The sequence below is a fragment of the Abramis brama genome, assembly GCF_963993115.1.
Source record: "Abramis brama genome assembly, chromosome: 23".
NCBI classification, from domain to species: Eukaryota; Metazoa; Chordata; class Actinopteri; order Cypriniformes; family Leuciscidae; genus Abramis; species Abramis brama.
The window spans coordinates 3,558,492-3,579,934 of record NC_139985.1 but is presented as its reverse complement, the minus strand read 5'-3'; the positions used below and the strand labels follow the sequence as shown (position 1 = coordinate 3,579,934).

At 36.9% G+C, this 21,443-nt stretch overlaps 2 protein-coding genes across 8 annotated transcripts; one reads left to right on the top strand and one right to left on the bottom strand.

Moving 5' to 3' along the window:
- Positions 1–938: 938 nt before the first annotated feature.
- znf362a (zinc finger protein 362a) lies at positions 939–13,478 on the bottom strand. Of its 6 annotated transcripts, none has more exons than XR_014604328.1 (10): positions 12,664–13,006; positions 8,950–9,013; positions 7,811–8,078; positions 7,608–7,733; positions 6,627–6,957; positions 5,415–5,639; positions 5,176–5,254; positions 4,208–4,366; positions 2,331–3,482; positions 939–1,739 (listed from the first exon to the last, which is right to left on the bottom strand). XR_014604328.1 is itself a non-coding variant. In XM_084101323.1 (9 exons), the coding sequence occupies exons 2-9, from the start codon at positions 9,010–9,012 to the stop codon at positions 3,366–3,368; spliced, it is 1,347 nt and encodes a 448-aa protein (XP_083957449.1). In that variant the 5' UTR covers position 9,013; positions 13,368–13,478; the 3' UTR covers positions 939–3,365. The 6 variants fall into 6 exon arrangements, 4 of the variants coding, with proteins under 4 accessions (XP_083957449.1, XP_083957447.1, XP_083957450.1 ...); XR_014604327.1 differs by lacking the exon at positions 12,664–13,006 and adding an exon at positions 13,368–13,475 and having other exon boundaries at positions 948–1,739; positions 2,337–3,482; positions 7,811–8,057; XM_084101323.1 differs by lacking the exon at positions 12,664–13,006 and adding an exon at positions 13,368–13,478 and having other exon boundaries at positions 939–3,482; positions 7,811–8,057.
- A 2,291-nt stretch (positions 13,479–15,769) lies between these two features.
- LOC311074731 (uncharacterized protein) lies at positions 15,770–17,996 on the top strand. 2 transcript variants are annotated; one of them, XM_084101598.1, is made up of 3 exons: positions 15,770–15,957; positions 16,391–16,541; positions 16,616–17,996. In XM_084101598.1, exons 2-3 carry the CDS (start codon positions 16,391–16,393, stop codon positions 17,575–17,577), a joined length of 1,113 nt encoding a protein of 370 aa, XP_083957724.1. In that variant the 5' UTR covers positions 15,770–15,957; the 3' UTR covers positions 17,578–17,996. The 2 variants fall into 2 exon arrangements, with proteins under 2 accessions (XP_083957724.1, XP_083957725.1); XM_084101599.1 differs by lacking the exon at positions 15,770–15,957 and having other exon boundaries at positions 16,263–16,541; positions 16,616–17,813.
- Positions 17,997–21,443: the final 3,447 nt, after the last annotated feature.

Below are 21,443 nucleotides of genomic sequence, written 5' to 3'. Positions count from 1 at the left end.
TTATCTCAAAAAACCTTCCCTTTTTCCTCATGCGAGAACATCATTGACAATGACAGGGCAGCCAGTCAATAAGACGTCCAATATGTGACCCTGGACGACAAAACCAGTCACATGGGTCAATTTTTTGAAATTGAGATTTATACATCATGTGAAAGCTGAATAAATAAGCTTTCCATTGATGTGTGGTTTGTTATGATAGGACAATATTTGGCAGAGATACAACTATTAGAAAATCTGGAAACATTGAGAAAATCATGTTTTTCATGTGCATTTATGTTCTCGATTGTGCTGCATTCACTCACAAAAATAAATGTTTTATATATTTACGGTAGGAAATTTACAAAATATCTTCATGGAACATGATCTTTACTTAATATCCTAATGATTTTTTGGCATAAAAGAAAAATCGACAATTTTGACCCATACAATGTATTGTTGGCTATTGCCACAAATATACCCGTGCGACTCGTGACTGGTTTTGTGGTCCAGGGTCACATGTGTGCCGTCTTTAAAGGCCCGTTCACACTAAGAACGATAACTATTAGCGTATATTGTTCTGTTTAATCTAAGTCTGTTTTAAGTTCCCTTTCACCGACACCAAAACAGAAATGTGTAACTCTGGATATCAACATACTAGAAACCACTGAGCATTATTAATTCTATTATTAGTCAGTAATTGGCTTACCTGAGAGTATATCTGCAGTATTGGACAAATGGGAAGTGTGAACTGCTCTAATGGGACAGAAGCTTCTCCTCTTTCCCTTTTTGTCATAATACAGATGACTTCATCCAAAGTGACATGAAGATCAGTTTTCAACATTGACGTCCTGTCCGCATTGTTTTCAGCAGGAAAAGTCTCACTAACATCAATGCATTGACTTAATAATCAGAGGTAAAAGTATTTGTGATACCCTAGCATGCATAAACATACACCGATGCAGAATTTTCTCATATATTTATTTGCTTACTTTTACAAAGTCCGTTCCATCGGCGTGTCTTGACTTTGCATGTAGCAGCCAAGGCAAATCTTATCGAGTACCACATTTCAAGACAATTAAAAAGGTATATTTTATAATAACTAGACATGTAGTCATTTTATATAAACTGGTTAACACTTAAGTACTGTATAGTTTATTTACAGCATGTTCATGCTAGGAAATAAAATTACATAAAAAGTACTGAATACACAAGTAAACACCAATATGGTATAAAATATATAAAATGTGATGGTAAACAACTAGTGATAAAATGGTTAAGGCTTAAAATGTGTAAAATTAACATGTTAGTTGTTAATATTTTAAACATGGTAATAAGTATAAACATGTATAATAAGCCAAGGAGGTATTCTAGACATCGATTCAGCTACACAAATCTCATGGGCAACTCTGCATTGTAATCCAGCTGTTTTTTCCCCCTAATATTGTTCTGTCCTGTGTGAAATTTAAAACGGCATATGGCTGAATTTCAAGAACATGTCCACATTATATTTCAACCCAAAATCAAAAGAAAAAATAGGAATTTGTATTATGAATAAAAGAAAATGAAGCCTGTTTTGTAGGAGCGCTGGGATTTTTTTCTCCTAAAATCCCCCCAAACCAGTAGAAAAAAATAAGTGAAAATAAAATTAAATCTCATTTACTGTAATAAAGTAATAAAAACTGTCTGGACATCATTTTGTATTCCAAATTAATATTAATATTAAAATAAAAGCATGAAATAAGTTTAGTACAATGGTAACACTTTACAATAAGGTTTCATTCGTTAACATTAGTTGTACTACACAAACTAACAATGAACAATACTTCTACAGCATTTAGTTGTATTTGTTAACATTAGTTAATGCACTGTGAACTAACATGAACAAACAATGAACAACTGTATTTTTATTAACGAACATTAAGTGTGTTTGAGTGGGAGAGAAAGCAGGAGAAAGAGAGTATGAGCGTTCTCTACATAGAAATATTCTGTTGTTTTTATCCTATTGTTTACTATATTTATTTGCTTGGTCAGTTTCGATGTGGGTTTGGTTCTTTTGTTGTTGTAAGCTGTAAGGACCTTTGAAATAACAGAAATCATTTGGCGGAGTGATATGGAACTGTAATGTGGTAAAAACCTGCCTGGAACTACTTTATACATAATCGCTCGCCTTAGAACATTCGTCAACCAATCAGATTCAAGCATTCAGCAGTCCCATAGTATAACAAACCAATCAGATTCAAGCATTCAACAGTCCCATAGTATAACAAAGATTAATGAAAAATACATTGCTCACTATTAGTTCATGTTAGTTAACTAATGTTAACAAGTGAGACCTTATTGTAAAGTGTTACCGATACAACAAATACTATCAAATACTACCATACGTACAAATGTACTCTACAATTTAAATAATAAGGGGATGAAAATACTGCCTGTAATAAAAAAATAAAAAAAATAAAAACCTTCATTTTCTTTATGCAAAATATAAGATTGTGGACATTTCCTGACAGTTTTCACCCATCTAGAATGTCAAATGCATGCTGACATCCGTAACATAACGCAGGGGCTTTGAGTTGGTGCAAGTTTACACTTTTTTAAAGTGTGAATTCTAAACGCTGTACGTGTTCACGCCAAAACGCCATTTTCATGTTTAATTTTTGGCACCAGACCACAAAACATTTTTGTAAAGCACTAAGATGAATCTTGGAAAACATCTTAAATGTGCTGATTTGTCAGTAAAGTCCTCTGCAGATTTATAACAGTCCTCTTGAGAAGTTTACTTGAATGCTAAACTTATTTTTAGTACAATTTCCCTACGAGCAAGGAAAGAAAAACATTTTACGATTGACATTATCAAAACACAAGACCATTGGTCTCTAAACCAACTCTGAGTTGCCCAAGAGAAGGGGGTTTTCCCAGACAGCATAGAAAAATATGAGAGGAGGTACTGGACTTGGTCCAAGCTTAAAACATACAATGTATGTCTTCTGATTTTATAATGCATAATACCTACAGTCCCAAACGTTTAGCTGCCAAGAGCAATGCCTTTATTGTCATAACAGACCAGAAACGTTTAAAGCCAAACCTGTGTGGCCTGAAAGTGCTGTGAAACCATCTTTGGATTTCCCGATTATTCCTTCTCAACTCAACAATGAGTTCAAGAAGAGTAACGCGTGTAATAGAACCTTCCGAAATCGCTGCTGTGTTTTGAGCTTCTATCCACACAGTCTAATACCTTTTGGAATGTTCTCAAAAATTAAACAAACTAACAAACACACACACACACACACACACACACACACAAAAAAAAAAGTCAAACCACCGAGAACAGGCGATTTTGCTTGCTTATGCCAAGATTGGGAAAGACTGACCGCAGGACCGGGAGCTCAGATGAGGGAAATGCGAACGGGAATGTTGGGGGAATCGGTCCTTTGCGGCGAGTGTTGACTCACCAGATGTTCTACCACCGTGTGCTTGGACATGTGCTTCATAAGGTAGGTCTCCTGGGAAGGGACGTTATATCACAAGATTAAAGATGTGCATGAAAAACAATGATTGCATATATTGCTAAAAGACTATAAACTGCCTGAACATGTTCACTAAATCCTAAAAGAGTCGATTTAACTGGAAATGACACATCCCATTGGTTCTCAAACTGTGGTACTGTGGACATTTAAATAAATATATTTAAAATACCAATTGTCACATAAAATGTCTCACTTTTTATTTTACATTTCTAATTCTGGATCTATTTTTAAAAAAAAGGTTAACATCCCAGCGCATCTCAACCTGTGGTATTACTTGGTAAGTTTAAAATAAACTTTAAATAAATAAGATATTTAAATTAAAAAAAAACATTTCATTTAAATGGTCACATTTTATTTTACATAATCATATTTCTATTTGTTCTGAAACTGTTCAAATAGCTTTACATTTTTAATAAATAATGATGCTAAAAATCTGAATTTTGTTTTATTTCAAATATATGAATTGCATTTACTGTAACTAGTCACCATTTCACCCCCCCCCCCCCATTATTTTAATAACCTTTATGCATAGACTTTTTTTTCTTCTTTTTTTTTAAATGATCCTGCATTTTTTAATCTCTCAAATAATGTAAGGTCATAAATGCTGCATGAATATTAATTCTAAAAGCATTTTTTGCACATCCAGCATGCCACACGTTCTGGGTCTGAGAGTTTGAGAACACTGAAGATGATGTACTCACAGAGGTGTAGGCTCGACCGCACATGCTGCAACAGTACGCCTTGGCGTTTTTGATAGCGTGAGCCGACAGGTGGATTTGGAGGGAGGCGGAGTCAGAGTAAGCGCGGTAACAGTTGGAGCACTTGTAAGGCTTGTCTTTATTATGTGATCTCTGGTGGGACTGCAGAAACACAACGCTCTTGTTATACACCAACACACACTCACACAGACCGATGACAGAATCCAGGTGGATTGAGGTCAGGGTTATTATAGTTAGTGAGTTCACCTAAAAATGAAAATTCTGCCATTATTTACTCTCCCTCATGTCGTTCCAAACCCGTAAGACTTTCGTTCATCTTCAGAACACAAATGAAGATCTTTTTGATGAAATCTGAGAGCTTTCTGTCCCTCCATTGACAGCTACGCAACTACCACTTTGACGCTTCAAAGGGTTCATAAAGCGATCGTAAAACTAATCCATATGAATTGAGTGGTTAAGATCACTTAAATCACTGTATATGATGAACAAATTAAATTTAGACTTTCATTTACATATAACCACTGATCAGCGAACTTAGACAGAAGCTCAACCGAACTTGCTTGACGCGCAAGAACAAACCTCATTGGTTCTCACTGAAGCTCAAACGTGCTGTGTAACACGAGAATGAACCTCATTGGTTCTCTCACATCTAGCGAACATGATTGAGCTTCCGTTTACCACAACTGATGTGTGAGTCGATCAATGTTTATATGTGAATAAAAGCCTAAATTCAGTCTGTTCATCATATAAAGTGATCGAGTCTCTTCAGAAAATTTGGGCTCTTTATGAACTTTTTGAAGCGTCAAAATGAAAAATCTTCATGTGTTCTGAAGATGAACGAATGTCTTATGGGTTTGGAATGACATGAGGGTGAATAATTAATGACAGAATTTTCATTTTTGTGTGAACTATCCCTTTAATGAAGTATGTGAACGATATTTGGGTCTTACTTGCAGATTGGAGAGCTGCGTGAAGGCCTTTTCACAGCCTGGATGGAGACATTTATACGGCCGATCACCTGTGTGGATTCTGTAGAATGCAAAAAACAAACACAATGTGATGGAAAATGTCAAAACACAAGATTAAATGTCTTACAATCTCGAAATATCCTAGTTCATTCTGGTAATACCATGCGATCACTAGTTGTATTTGTACACAGCACGCTTGTCGACACAAGCTCTTACAGTACCTGGTGTGCTGCTGTAAGTGGGAGAGCTGGCGGAAGGATTTCTCGCAGTAGGAGCAGTGATAAGGCTTCACTCCCAGGTGAATGCGCAGGTGCTGAGACAGGTAGGACGCGTTGGCGAAGGACTTGGTGCAGTGAGGGCACTTGTGGGGCTTTGCTTCTGTGTGGGACTTGGAGTGTATCTGCATGTCCGACTTGGAGAAGAACGTCAGCGGACACACTTTACATCTGCAAAATGTTAAGAAAAAAAACTATTAATTTTTTGAAAATGGGGGTATGTGGGGGACTCAGGAGAATGGCTTATGTGGTTAGCACTGTTTGCAAATGGTATAAAAGCAATTTATGGAAGCTAATCTCTATAGATGACATATACTGCAGTTTGGAGCCATATATAACGGTGAAAAGACACTCGCAGGGGAAGGGAATTCAATTCAATTTGGATTTGGACCAAGAGATCAAACCAAGATGAGACACACAAAAAATCAATGCTGTTTGATGTTCATCATCGTTATCATTCATCAATATTTACATCTAGGGCTGCAGGATTAAAACGGAATCACGACATTGGCTGATTATCAAATCAGATAAATATTAAATAAATATGCGCACTGTGTGTTCACAGTAAATGCTGATCCACTCAAGCATTTAGCAACACAACATGCGCCAACCATCTTTCCAAACTTATAAACCGGCTGTTGTCAACAGAAGAGAAGCTTTAAGATCGTTCTGACTAAATAAAAGCTTTAACTTTTGAAAATAAAGAAATTAAAACAGCCATAAAAATTTGAATTGTAATTTTGCAGTTGTATTGTACAATAGAATTATTATTATTTTTCTTAAATTAAATTAATTAAATTAAAATTAATTCATAACCACAAATTATTTGGCCAAATTGTGCAGAATTGTGCAAAAAGACAACTATTTTAAATCGCTATAACACTGCTATTTAAATAACATTTATGAATTTGGCAGACGCTTTTATCTTTTATTTGTTCTTATTCAAAGTAAGCAATTTATCAGTTCATGCATTCCCTGGGAATCGAACCCATGACTTTGCACCTTTACTGTCTTGATGCACCACATCTCAATGCAAATGAAATCCATGCAATAAATGTCCTGAAATATGAGAGCAATACTAGAGGAGAATATCTTAATTTTGGGCCGAAGTGTTCGTTTAAACATAAATCATCATGAAATGCACCCTTCAACTTCTACCTGTATGTTTTGCCCTCTTTGGCAGGGATGCCGCCAGATGATTGGTCGACTCCAGAGGCCAGGATCGGGTAGGGAACGACTAAGAGCGGCCCAGAGGAGTTTTCAGCTTTGATCTTTTTGCGACCTCGTCCTATGCTCTTGGGAGGTGGACCCAGCAGTCCTGCCAGTCCTCCGCTGTTTTTGAAAGCCTCCATCCCGGGCCCGCCGGCCAGTCCTGAGATGAGGTTTGGGGAGAGAGTCTGACTGCTGGTGGTTGGAGTGGTCGGGGTGGTCGGCGTCACGCTCTCTGACGTGTTGAGGTTGGCAGTTCGAGAAGATGTCAGTGACAGTCCTGAAAATATACCTCAATTAAAGAGGCCATATTATGCACTTTTACAAAGTCTTGATTTTATTTTTGGGCTCTACTACAACAGGTTTTCATGCTTGAATGTTCATTGTTTTTCACATATTCTCCATTGTTGCAGCACCTCTTTTCCCAGTCTGTCAGTAACGCTCTGTTTAGTTCCTGTCTCGATGAAGCCCCTCCTTCCGAAAAAGCACAATGTGCTCTGATTGGTCGGCTGGAGCAGTGTGTTATGATTGGTCAAGGGCTTCGAGTGTGTTTGGAAAATGTACCGCCCCTTATCATAATCGTGAGTTTCAACACACTACTTACTAACTCAATCAAGCCCCGCCCCTTTAATTTGCATATGCCTCTACAGGAATTATTTAAATGAGGAATATTGTGACATGTTCATTCCCAGAAGAAAACTCAAGACTACAATGGAGGCGTTTCAGGGAGTTCAGAAACAGATATAGAGAAGAACTCATACTCAGTCCCGCTGGAGGGACTTTGTGCTTTGGAACTTAGCAGACCTCACACAGCAACATTACACACTAAAGAAAATTGAATATGGAAAAAAGCATAATAGGTCCTCTATAAGTATATAATGGCAAAAACATAATTGCATTAAACAATTACAATATTTTACATGCACATACCTGAAAGATGATTGGCTCTGGATGGCTGGTCTATGATTTGCCGCAAATGCCAGTCTTCCCACAATCCCCTTGCTTTAATGGCAGTCTTATCGTCCAGATTCAAGTTGACGTCACCCAGAATACGACCTGCCCGAGTGAAGTGCACAGTTAGCAGTGCGCACGCGTGTCAGTGAGCAGCTCTGCTCCATGCCGTGAGGGTTTACCTGCGACGGAGCTGGAGGCGGGTCGGGCGTGCAGGGCGATGTCGGGCTGGGAGCTGTTGTGCACGTGGAGTCCTGGCATCTGCTGCAGCTTGGGCGTCGATATATTGTGCTGCCCGCCTTCTGTGGACGTGGGTGGAACCAGCAAGGGCTGCTGGGAAGGGACAGAAGTGGGCGGCAGGTGTGGAGGTCTGATTTTCTCCGCCATTAGCTGTTCTTTGATCTTGTTGATCAGCACGAGATTATCCAGCTGGGAAAAAGTGAGATCAACCTGATGGTTCCGACATGATGAGAAGAACTCATGTTTAACCCTATAAAGCCTGCTGTATCATGCTTGATGTGCATTATTTTAGGCCTTTAAATGATCAACATGAAAAATCTACTACATGCCTTCTGTCGTCTGATTGATCATTTTTACTTTTTTTAGCGAGTAAAACACCTTTTAGTATCATTCTAAAAACTTTTCTGTGAAATGAAAGAATAACTTTTAAATTGTTAGTAATATTTCAAGATAAATACCTACTGGACTGAAGAAACTTAGGTTTACTTGATTATTCATACATCATTGTTTAGAAAATTAGAAAATGTGAATTTCAAATATGACTCATCAGGCTTTTTTATTTGTACATCTCTTAATCATCATTGTATTGCCTTGTATTACATGTTTCCCTCCACAATAAAAAAACTAAGCATTCAAGTATCATCTTACCAAGATATATTGTGTGTGACAAATGACAAATGATATTTATATGCATTTTATATAAATAGTCTTTTATACCGTATAAATATCAGCAATTGCCTATTTTTGCTCAGTTTGGGCCTTTGAATAAAATGAGGTGTTTTTCCTCCTATGAGCTTCATATATGAGCCATAAAACACTGATGTATCAAATATAATACTTAACAAAACAACTAATAATTTTACTATTATTTCACATGTCAGTCTTTACGAGGTTAAGAGCATTTGCTGTCTAGAGAAAGATCTGACTGTTATATAGTAATTGCACTCTTTATCTGTTACTTAAGACAACTAGTAAACAACAATGATTCTGAAGACTGGTTGTCTAGAACTAAAGTAAATAAAAAAATATAAAGACAGGGATTAATTATGTCTGTCCATTGATGCACGCTCATTTTTCTTACCTGACCAGGAATAGAAGGTGGAGGAGGCCAGAAGTATGGATTATTAAATCTAGGTTCTGCCATTCTGAAACACACAAAGTCATACTTGATTAATGATGCTTTAAGTCATTCACTATTACTTGCCCAATCCTAGGATAGCAACCAACCAAATGGATCCTTTTGGGATTGCATATATAATTTTGATTCCTTGCTACTAAGATTCCCAGATTATGGCCTGGTTTCACAGACAAGGCTAAGATTGAGCCAGGATTAGGCCTTAGTTCAATTAGGACATTTAAGTAACATTACTAGTGTACATTTTGAGACAAAACAATGGCAGTGACATATTTCAAGATATGTCAGTGCAAGTTGCGTTCAGGTAAAACAGCTCAAACATGCATTTTAGTCTGGGACTAGACTTAAACTTTGTCTGTGAAACCAGGGGAAAGACAATACTAAGAAAAGCAAGCAAGGATTGTGGGATTGTTTACAAAATGTACAAATTCTCACTAAAGGCCCTCGGCTCATGTGTGAATGAATGAAACTGAGGCGACTGAAATAAACAGGAAAATATGTATTGTATAGATTAGGTCTGACCTCCCCGGACTATATATATATATTGATAAGAAATGCAGATCTAATCTAAGGAAAAAACTTCAATTAAACAGTATATCAGTTGAGAAATAACATTCACAACCCATTTAACTTCCATAAAGTGTCACAGGGCTGCCAACTCTCACGCATTGAGCGTGAGACTCACGCAATTGACACTTTTCACACGCTCTCACGCCACACATCCATTTTCTCACGCACAGAAAAATTGCGGAGCAAAGAGATACTTTTAATATTAAACTAATTCTCAGCTCTTAGATTCCGTCAATTTTATTACGAAATTCAGACAAAAATACCTTTGGCGCTTGTAAATGTGACGTGACAGATCGCTGAGCGCCTCAGTTCAAGTGCACGTGAACCGATCACCTGTTACTTTTTTATTTAAAGATGCAGTACAACTTACCGAAAGTATACATAATATCGACCAATTAGTGTTTTTCAACCACAGAAAGAGGTCAATATAACAGCAGGAGAACAATTATGTCACATAACCTTACATTTACCTCAGGAAAGCCATTTAATGACCATAGCATGTTAATTGAATAGAAAAAAATAGCTAGAGAGGAGATTTTGCTGAGCAGCACTATATTACATATTTATTATATTTTTACTTATGTCATTAAATAATTGTTATTATAACAAAAACTGCATTATATTTAATTTAATGTTATTTTTAACCTTTAATAATACCAGCAGATTGGGCCCTCTATGTTTACAGCATTAGGTGAGATTATTTTTAAAAATAAAATTTAAAATAAACATGTATCCAAATTAGTCAATATTGAATCAAAATCGGAATCAAATCACAAGAATGGAATTGAAATCTTGAAATTTGTGTCAAGCAATAATATAAACTGTATCCTACCAGTCATTGTACAATGTAAACATTGTAATGTTGTCACTAAACTTCATAAAATTCTATTTAGTTACCAAATGTTTTGACAATCACAATTACACTTATTCCCCCCCCCCCCCCGACAAAAAAAAAAAAAAATCTCACTCCAAGCTAAACTCAAAAGTTGGCAGCCCTGGTGTCATATTTGAGAATAAAACAGGATATTCAAGAAAATAGTTAACAGAACATGACCAGTAGAAGTTTGTTAAAAGATGTAATTCTGATTTAATCAAACACTAGGATCTGGCTTCATGTACAGAGTTATAGTAAAGCTTTATTACAGTGACATGGAATCACTCCCATTGTTCAGAAGATCTTTTTGTTGAAGACTTGCACTAATACTAACACATTAATTGTAGACTGTGCCTTTAAATGCATTGGTACATTACATCATATTTTTCATGACACAGTGGTATTAATATCATACAACACAGAACAAGTATTTGTTCAGTTCACCCAGTTCACACACCTATAGCAGATTAATAAATAATGCCTCAATGTGACGCCCATTGGGAAAATCAAACAAATAACTTCTTAATGCAACACTTGAGGATTGCTTGTTGGATTGCTATGGCAAAATACAAATGCATTAAAACATTTTTAATAAATATGCTTTGCTGTGATGGTGCAAACTTCTTCAGATTATGTTAGTCTTATCACAACAATGTAAAAGACTTCAACCTATTTCAACTTGAAAACTTAAGTTCTGTTGCTGCCTTAAATTGTTAAGTAATCAAAATAGCTGTGCAAGTCAACTTAAATCATATTAAACTGACCTTAACAATCACGTTGAGTCTCGTATAACTTAGAAAAAAAAGAAAGATAACTTAAAAAACAAGCTGAAATAGCTTAAAATATTTTGATGAGTTAAAGTAAAAAAACATGTTGCCTTAACATATAATTTTTTACAGTGAAAGCTTATAAACAAAAAGCACTTTATTACATCGATCTGAAAACTACACTGACTGCAAAGTGACAAGGAGAAAAGAAAATGATGATATTTGAGTGTCTGAATGTTAAAACCTAAAAATGTCAACTGCAGCGTCTGATTCATATGGAAAAGTGAAAACTCTACCCCTCAGTTTTAGCAGGAAGTGTAACAGACACCCTTTCAGCATCATTAAGGAAATATTCAGCAGGGTCTGGACATATCGCTTTTATTATTTTTGGCTGCGGTAAATGAATTTCTCTGCAAGGCCCCTTAGTCAAACACTCTCAAGACCCATAAGCACTGCCAAAACATTCATAGCACAGTGTCATAGACGAAATGTATGAAAATGATACGCCTTAAGTAATCACACCGTATGGAAACATTTCTAAAGGTCCAGAGTTCCCAACGGGCAAAACAGAGCAGGTAAAGATTGGGTTGAGCGGAAGGATGAGCGTCATTGTTCCTGTTTGCTCAATGCAACAACTTCAAGGAATCATTTTTCTATATAAAAATAAATTACTGTGGTGAAACCAGGGTACAGTGCTGGATTGTTAGTTGTATGAATACTAGTATAAAGACATTAAAATGCATTGTTTTGTAAAAAAAAACTTTCAGATACAAAATAGCTTATCTGCACTAACTAATTTATAATTAATGTGGCACTGAAATTCATATCTGGTAAGTATTTCCAAGAATATCATGGTATTACCATAGTAAATGTCCTCCAAATAACAAACAAACAGGGAAGTACCATGTAACTGTACTTAGATTGGCATTAATCTGAGGTGCATTACAAATATAGTTTTAAAAATATAGTCGAATGATTCATTTTAGGGTAACACTTTATTTTACAGTGCCATTGTTACAGATATGTTACATGTAGTTACTATAGTAATAATTATAAATTATACTTAATTACATGCAGCTAACCCCATAGTAAGTAGTGTCCTTGTTACATTGTTACATGTACTTACCATAGTAATGACAGTAAATTATGCATAATTACATGCCTAACCCTAAACCTAACCCTATAGTAAGTATGTAACCCAGTGTAAAGTGTAACCCATTTTAGAATTAAATCTCGCAAACTACAAAGACTTCTTCCTATATCCCCAGTTTTCGTCTCATTTAAATGACGCTGAGGTAAAGAAGTCTGTGAGTTACAGGCTGCCTATAACATTTAAAACTATTTAATACTCAAATAAGCACCTTTAAACAACATGTAAATATCAAATACACATTTTGGCGAGGAATGACACGCCTCTGAGTCTTTGATATAAACTGAGATAAAACTTACTCAACTTTTTTCTTTTATTCTATCGGCATCCTTGAAATCATTCCCAATTAAAGCACGTCGTCTTTGATCAAACATCAAATTGAAAAGATCCGGAAAATCTCGCAAAATCGTGGCTTCAGAAAGTGCAGGTCCCCGGTGTCTGCCTCTCCCGCATTCTCAGACAGTTTTATTAAAAATTTCAGACAAAAGGAAAACAAAAATGGCAGCCTGTCTTATTTTTATAAGGACAGGGCGCCATATTCTGCAGATCCCAAATTTTTTTAGCGACAAAAATAAAGCGCGTGAATTCAGATCAAAGGAGCGACGCGTAAAACGCCGCATTATTTGCATTAAGTGTGTGAATGATTGTTTACTTAGATCTGCAGGTTTGAATAGCCCGGCTGGAGGAGAAAAAAAACAGAGAGGAGGAAAAAAAAAAAACGAGAGACTTCCTACAACAATCATGCGATGCGAAAAACACACACAAATGTAAACAGACGCGCATCCCTCCCGCGAAAATGTAACATTTCTATCCTGACGCGATTATGCAGAAGAGCGCAACGGGAATATTGTTGCAACACGCAACTGCTTTTGATTTTTTTTCTTTTATTTGAACTTTTTTGCTCGCTCGAATGACTGTGGTAACTAGCATCGTTTCACTGCATCGTGCAAACGTCAAAAAAATATATGCATTCGTGAATATGAAAAGAGACACACAGACATACCTTACAGACCTCGACGGTGGATTTACTAGATTTATTGAAAGGTTGAGATGTTGTTTCGGCTTTGCCTTCGGAGGGAGTTCAGACCTTCCGGGTCGCCTGTCGTTCACTTCTGGTGCTGCAGACACAGCTAGAGGAGAAACCATATATGATCAAACATACAGCAGAGCACAAGCCAGAAAATCACACAAAATCATGACTCGATATCATTTCGTGTTTATTCCATTCCTCTGAGAAGTCCGGGAAGTGATTTACAGGCACTGAGATATGGATGAGATACTGAGATATGGATTGCCTGACTCATAACAGATCACAGCCAGTCTCACGACCAACATATAATACGCATTTTTATAACATAATATGCATATACATATAATATCAACATTTATATGCATTCATTTGGGTAGGAATAGAATAGAGATATGATGTGCAGACAAAAACAATATACTCTATACCAGCCAAAAGTTGGAACACATTTACTAGTTATTATTTAGGCTACAATTTTCAATATCTAAATAAAGTCATCAGACCTATTAAATACCATTGTTATGAGAATTATGCAGTGACCTAAATATATGAAACAAACAACAACAACAAAAATGAACGCATTTGAGCTTCTTTGTCAAGATTCCAGCTCTGCACACGCTGGACATTTTCTTAAAGGGAGAGTTCACCCCAAAATAAAAAAATGATCCCATGATTTGCTTACCCTTAAACCATAGGTGTATATGACTTTCTTCTTTCAGTCAAACACAATCTGAGTTATATTAAATAATATCCCGGCTCTTCCCAGCTTTATAATGGGAGTGGATGGTACCTTAGATTTTGAGGCCCAAAAAAGCGCATCCATCCATCATAAACGTAATCTATATGACTCCAAGGGTTAATAAAGGCCTTCTGAAGCAAAGCGTTTGTGTAATAAAAATATCCATGCTTATAACTTTATAAACTATAATCACTGGCTTCTAGTAACAGCCGTACCAGAGTCTAGTTCTGGCGGAAGTATTGACGAACGCGGAATTAGAAGTCTAAACTTATTATTTTTTAAAGAGAAATGTTGGAGAAGCTTGAGTTTGTTGCCCAGCTCTATTTGTTTGAGCCACGAGAGGCATCTATTCTCACCTAAGCTTATGCTACTTCTCACTACTCATGCGTGAGGTCAAAGGTCACTCGTCATGCGTCAGGTCAGAGGTCACTTGTCCAATGTAAGGTCAGAGGTCACTCGTCATGTGTCGGGTCAGAGGTCACTCTTCTGCTGGAACTAGACTCGCATACGGCCGTTAACGGAAGCCAGTGATTATAGTTTATAAAGTTATAAATATGGATGTGTCTCTTACAAAAACGCATCGCTTCTCTTCAGGCCTTTATTAACCCCTGGAGCCGCATGGATTACTTTTATGATGGATGGATGCGCTTTTTTTTATAAAGCTTGGAAGAGCCAGGATATTTTTAATATAACTCAGATTGTGTTCGGCTGAAAGAAGGTCATATACACCTAGGATGGCTTGAGGGTGAGTAAATTATGGGATAATTTGCATTTTTGGGTGAATTACCACTTTTTAATCACAATTTAGGATGCTGACAACCTGTCTTATCCTCATCTGTTCGAACTCATCCTTTTCAAAAAATATAGTTTACACTGTTTATAATCCGTGAACTCAATCTGTAATTGTCTGCAAAACCAATTTCAAGCCTTTAAGAAGCACAAGACTTCAGATTAAAAGATATTTATGTTGATGCGCAAGCGCAACATTGACATTTTTAAAGTAAATTTCCTTTCATCACTCTAAAAAATGCTGGGTTGATTTAACCCATTTTTGGGTCAAATATGGACTAACCCAAACATTGGGTTAAAAATGCAATTTAAAAATGGCATGGGTTGGGCTGGGTTTGTCCATTTGGCATGGGTTGGGCATGGGAACGGCTGGGTTTGTCCATTTTTAAATTGCATTTTTTAACCCAACGTTGGGTTAGTCCATATTTGACCCAAAATTGGGTTAAAACAACCCAGCATTTTTAGTATTGTAGTATCTTAGCTGATTGTCATTCTCTTAACTGAACAATAGATGGCAGCGGGAGCACAGTCTGCTTCAGTCTAACCGTTCCAGGATTCAAGGGTTTTAAAACAGCGTTCAGTGTTCTTGCAGGAGCTCTTTAGTGTTCTCCACACCGTCAGTGTTTCAAATAAGACTCAATGAACCGTGACGTGTGCTGTCAGTGTCACGAGATCTGCATCACACACACACATCTGAACACCTGTGCTTGAGGAGGAAGCAGATGGACTGGTTTCTGTGAGATCTAGTCTAGCACTGACACTCCCACTGCACAGACACGTGCTTTTGAGTCCAGGTGAGAGCTCGACTGTTTAGACACGTCCCACCGGTGGGGAGGGTGAAGAGAAATGCACACACACTCTGAAAAACTCACAAAGAATGAGTGAGTGCTGCGTGTTCAGTGTCTCCTAAGTGCCTTGGCTAATGCTCCTCCAGCTTGTTTGCTAGAGCTTCACTGGGATCTGTGGTTTCAGCGCCGCATCACGTGAAGAACCTCAGATCTCACAGGCTTTGCTGCATTACTTCATCTCTGCTTTCTGGTGAGTGAGGAATCAGCTCGGACTGGCCCTGGAATTATGGCATTATGACCAAATGCTCTTGATTTTATTTAATTATTTAGATATGCATGCTTTTTTTATACTGCAATTTTCATGTATGTACGTATATGTGTGTGTGTATGAAAATAAAAGTATAAAACATGCGTAAACCAGCCCTCACACAAAGATAGTCGTACAAGTACACACACACACAAACACACAGGTTATAGAAGACATTACAGAAGTTGAACAAGTTAGACATTTCAAACATTTTTGGGGGGGAAATAAGATCAGATGCCATTATGAATCCTCCACAATAAGACCAGTTCTGTGTATTAAGAAAACCAATTTGATTTCATATTGACTTTAATGTATCTTGGGCCTGGATAATTTGACTTTCTTGTGCATCATCACCTGACTGGTCTGTTCTGTGCAGATGGAGGGTGTTCTGGATGCTGCGCTCCGTGTGTGTGTGTGTAAACTGATGAGCAGTGTGCTGTTGTGTCCGTCTGTAGTCACACACACCATCACTGCGGTCAGTCTTTGCTGCTGCTGCCTGCTGTTATTCACAGACCTCGCCGTCACCCGTAAGCAGAGCCACACACTTTCTCCTCGTTTTCCTTTAACTCATCAGTTTGACGCCTGTTTTCTGTCCCTCCAGTGTTTCTGCTCTACGTCCGGCTCACGGAGTTCTGGTTGATGCCGTTTAACGTGTCTTCGGATGTCGTCGCCCTTCGATTCCTGCTGTTTCTCTGCCAGGCCTATGGAGTCGTGCTGTTGCTGACGCCGCCTCTGATCGCGGTGGAGCTGCTGGTAAATCTGCTGCGTACTCAAGACAGGAGAACCACGGGACGCTGGGAGCAAAATTCAAGTGAATCTGATTGTCTTTCTAGGACTGTTGGCTGTTTTGGATGTCTCCTAGCATGGATTGTGAGTGGCATCTACTGCAGTCATGACTGGACGCTGGAACGGTTCTCTGTGGAAGCCTGTTTGAGAAGAGGCGGATGCCTTGTTACATGCATTCCCGACATGGATGAGTTATCCTGGGTTCTTCCTGCAATGGTGGTGCTGTTGAGTTTGACGGGGAGCTTGGGTCGGCTCAGGTCCCGAAGTCCGTCTGACTCGTATAGAAACACACAGATGGGCGAGAAAAAGGACTATGGTGTCCTCAGGCAAATGCATATGTCACTTAATCTGGTCGACTCAGAAAAAACACCCGACAGCTGTGGCGTTCACAGGACCGGGTGTGTTTACAGTGAGCAACGATGGTCGTGTCCTGGGAATGATGTCCTGTGTGCTCACCAAACCGGTTTGGCAGACAATTATAGCCAGAAACAAAAGCCATCAACGTTTGCACAGTCTAAAACCGATCTTCTCCCAGAGGTCACATCATTGGCGGTCAAAACAGAGCAATGTGTTTTTAACAGATCTCGAGGAAAACGCTGTTGGCTTCCCGAAAGGGAAAGTCCCTGCTTGAGGCGAGAAACGCTCACAGGGTTGGTATGCATGGCTCTGGTTTGCGTTTTTCCCACAGTCGTCAGTGGGAATATTCTGCTAATCTTTAACTTGGAGAACTTGGTGGTGAACACCTTCAAACTTTTATCTCATTCGGTCAATCTGTAAGTGACGGCGTGTAAAAATGTGAACTCTGATAGATGAGGTTTGTGAAGCTGAAAACTGCGAAAGAGATTGCCTGACCTGTCCATGTCCATGCAAATGCATTTGATGGATCGCCTGTGCACGCCTACCGCAGCAAAATCTGACAGACAAATGCAAATAAAGGTTGCAGAAACAGATGTGTTAGGAGTTTATGAGGAGCATTTTCTGTGCAAAATAAAGAAACGGTTCATTTTGAGAGCACCAGCTGGTTTCATATGAGATACTCGTGTTATTTTTAAACCCAAACCAGTTTACGGTTCCCTAAAAAAGGAATAGGGCCCGAGGGGTGCTGTGCTTCACAGAACAATAGTGACATATGAGCAGTGGCATTTAGAGTTAACATAAAAAAATCGAAATGTGCAATAAAGTATTAATGTGTATGGACGTGCTTGAAGGCACTGGTAATTTGTCATGAGCACATTCATCAAACTCTGAATATCCTCGCAACCTGGTGAACAGCTGCGAAGACGTTTTCATGACCGAACATGTAAAAATAAGAACAATCACAAAAGTTGAAGGAGAAAACGAACCTGGGCTTGCAGCTGTTGAAGTCTACATTTCAACACCAGAGGTCTCCCTGCGCTGCAGGAAATTGCATTTGAAACCGTATGCTGAAACCGTATGCTGAAACCCTAGAAGCTTTTGTAGCTCTAGTTGCAGATCTTTGGAAAGCACCACAGGGCAAACGCTACAACTGACGGCACATAAACATCTCAGACTTGCACAGACACATGCAGGAGAATCTCTGTAAACACAAGAGAGCAAACAACTCAGATCAGACCTTGAACATCACAAAACTGGGTGACAAATGCAGTAGAAACAGTGTTATTTTACTATTATTTATATACTGTTAGACTATAAATGTATTAATATTTTGAAGTATTTACAGATTTCGTTTTAATTTTAGTTTGTTTTAGTAAGGTTGTGTTTTTATTTTATTTTTTAAAATATTCCTATTTAATTAATTTGTAAATTTAGTACTTGAACTTAAACATATATTTTATTCTAGTTAGTTGCCAGGGACACATTTTTTAATTTTCAATTTGTTCAAATATTTCAAATCTAATATTTTAATTTACATCAGCTTCAGTTAACAAACGTTATTTCATTAGTTTTAGTTATTAATTAAAACACTGGTTAGCAGTTGGGTTATTATAGTTAACAAACTAAAACTATAAAAACATTTTTGTTACTTAAAAAACATTGGCTGAAATAATAATATATATATATATATATATATATATATATATATATAACTTAAAGCTTATTTTATTTCAGCTATAGTTGCCAAGAAACATTTCTTATTTTACTGTTTATTACAATTAACAAAAACATCTAAAACTATACTATAAAACTATATTTTTACTTTAAATAAACATTAACTGAAATAAAGAATATATATATATACACACACACACTAAGCTAGTTGCTGAGGCAGCATTATTACTTATTTTCCTTTAGTTTAACGATGCACTAAAATGACAAACTAAACCTGAAAATGAAAATGAATAAAAACTCAAAACACAATTTTACATTTTTTTAAACGAAAATGGAAAATATATAAAATAAAGCAATAAGCCCCTTGAAGCCGTGATTTACAGTGAATTCAAAAAATAATTCAATATCTCAAAATAATGGTTAGCAATAACAGTTTGGCTTATAAAAATGTCAGCATATTGGATAGGATGAACAATTCATTATTAGTTAGCATCTGTCATGTGATCAAAAAACTGATTGAATGGAAAGGACAGCGAGAAAGACCAACTTAGATAATCAGATACACAAGTGTCTGCATCTCGAAACCTATCGAGTCGCCCATCTATACTGATCTTTTGAGTTGTTTTTGAATGCTTTAGCCCGGTATGACGCCCAATCATATCTAGGTGTGATATAAACCAGCATATGATGTCCAAGATGCTACCTAGATAGGTTGCACACTAGGTTTTGAGACACAGCCACGAAGTGTAATGACTTCCCTGAAGCGGAAGCATGCAGTGACATCCTCTCACGTATCAAGTGTGTGAGAAAGTGAACATTTCATTAAAATGATGGTGAGGTTTCTCTAAGACAGTGTGACAGCATTCTTTCAGACTTTTGTCTCATTTTAAAGCTAGTATCCCAACTGAAACCTCATCCCACCCACACCTACTGTAGTTATATTGGTATGACAGCATCTATTCTTGTAGAGAGGCATTGAACAAAAAAGTCTATAGGTTTGACAGGACACTTGTCCCGAGGGATACTTACACAATTACACTCTTTGCTTGGAATCCAGCAATGATGCAGGCGACTGTGTAATAGCAGCTATCGTGTAATAACACAGAAAGCTTGTGCATTGTGAGATCCATAAACAATGTCCCAAGTCTCCAGAGTTTCACTGTGTCTTGTTGGACACAGGTTGATGCAATGATTTCATTAAAAATGCAAGGAAAATCAATTCTTCTCCTCGCACACAAGCCATTTTTCTGCAGTCTGGAGGACTAAGTGCCAAACTGCAATACATTGTTTTCAGACGGCAAGAGCGATTCGTTTCGATGCATCATTAGCAGCCGTTTGGAAAAGAGACGAAAGTTGCAAATCATTTCAAACACTGGTGTATTGGACCAGGACCCAACTCTCTTGCCAATGGTAAATGACATTCGATATTTGATCATTTTGTAAGGAGCTGTGGTTTTGTTCTTTCACAAGCCATTGAATCGCTCACATTACCATGCATCTATTTTATTTCAGCTGTACTTCAGTTAACACAAACCTTTTTTAAATAGTTTTAGTTCTCAATAACAACACTGGTTAGCAATCGAGTTATTATAGTTAAACTAAAACCATAAAAACATTTGGTTGCACTTTATTTTAAGGTGATGCAGTTACATTTTACTCAAATAAGTACTGAGTAATACTAATTAACTACATGTACGTTTGGGGTTACACTTTATTTTAAGGTGTCATTGTTACAGTGCAATTATATATTTAAGTACTGAGTAATATTAAGCAACTACATGTACTTACTATAGGGTTAGGGTAGGATTAGGATTTGGTTGAGGGTTAGTTGCATGTCATAATGCATAATTTATTGTTATTACAATAGTAAGTACATGTAGTAACGTGTAACTACGTCATCTTAAATTAAAGTGTTACCAAACATTTTGTTACTTGAAATAAAATAATCATTACCTAGAATTTTTTTTTTATAAAAATGCAACATTCATAATGATAATAATTTCAAATACTGGCCATATTGGACCAAGGTCCAAAATAAACTTTTTTGCCAACGGTAAATGACATTTGATACACAAGCCAGTATTTCTGTGAAACGTCAATCGAATCAACAATTTTGCTCCACATCAGTCCTGTTTATTTAAATATTTTAACCTTTATTTATTTAATAATTTAAGTAATTTGGCCCTCCATAGCTGGTAAACTATTAAAAATTATTGACTGAAAAAAAAAAAAAAAATCCAAACAAATATATATATAAATTAGATGAAAAACTTAAAAATAAGAAATGTTGGCTTGGCAACTAACTGAAATAAAATAAGTTTAAGTACTAAAATGACTAAAAGTAAAATTGACTGAATTTATAATTTGATAATTTAAAGCTAAATAGAAACATTAAAATAAAAATGACTAATTAAAATAAAAATGACATTAAAATAAAAATTTTAATAAAAATGACTAATAAAAAAAAAAAGCTAATTAAAAATATTAATTAATACAGTGGTATATAAATAATACTAAAATAACACTGCTCCAGTTCGTTCACATATTTATGTTTGTGTGATTTAACGGCCAAAATGTGTCTCCACAGTTCTGGAGAATAATTTAAACAAAAC

Coding starts and splice junctions, on each gene's coding strand:
- znf362a (XM_084101321.1), bottom strand. CDS start 9,012: ATGGCAGAACCTAGATTTAATAATCCATACTTCTGGCCTCCTCCACCT. Junction 7,734..7,810: donor CGCCTCCAGCTCCGTCGCAG/GTAAACCCTCAC, acceptor TCACTCGGGCAG/GTCGTATTCTGGGTGACGTC. Junction 4,367..5,175: donor CGCAGCTCTCCAATCTGCAA/GTAAGACCCAAA, acceptor GTGTTTCTGCAG/TCCCACCAGAGATCACATAA.
- LOC311074731 (XM_084101598.1), top strand. CDS start 16,391: ATGGAGGGTGTTCTGGATGCTGCGCTCCGTGTGTGTGTGTGTAAACTG. Junction 16,542..16,615: donor CACAGACCTCGCCGTCACCC/GTAAGCAGAGCC, acceptor CTGTCCCTCCAG/TGTTTCTGCTCTACGTCCGG.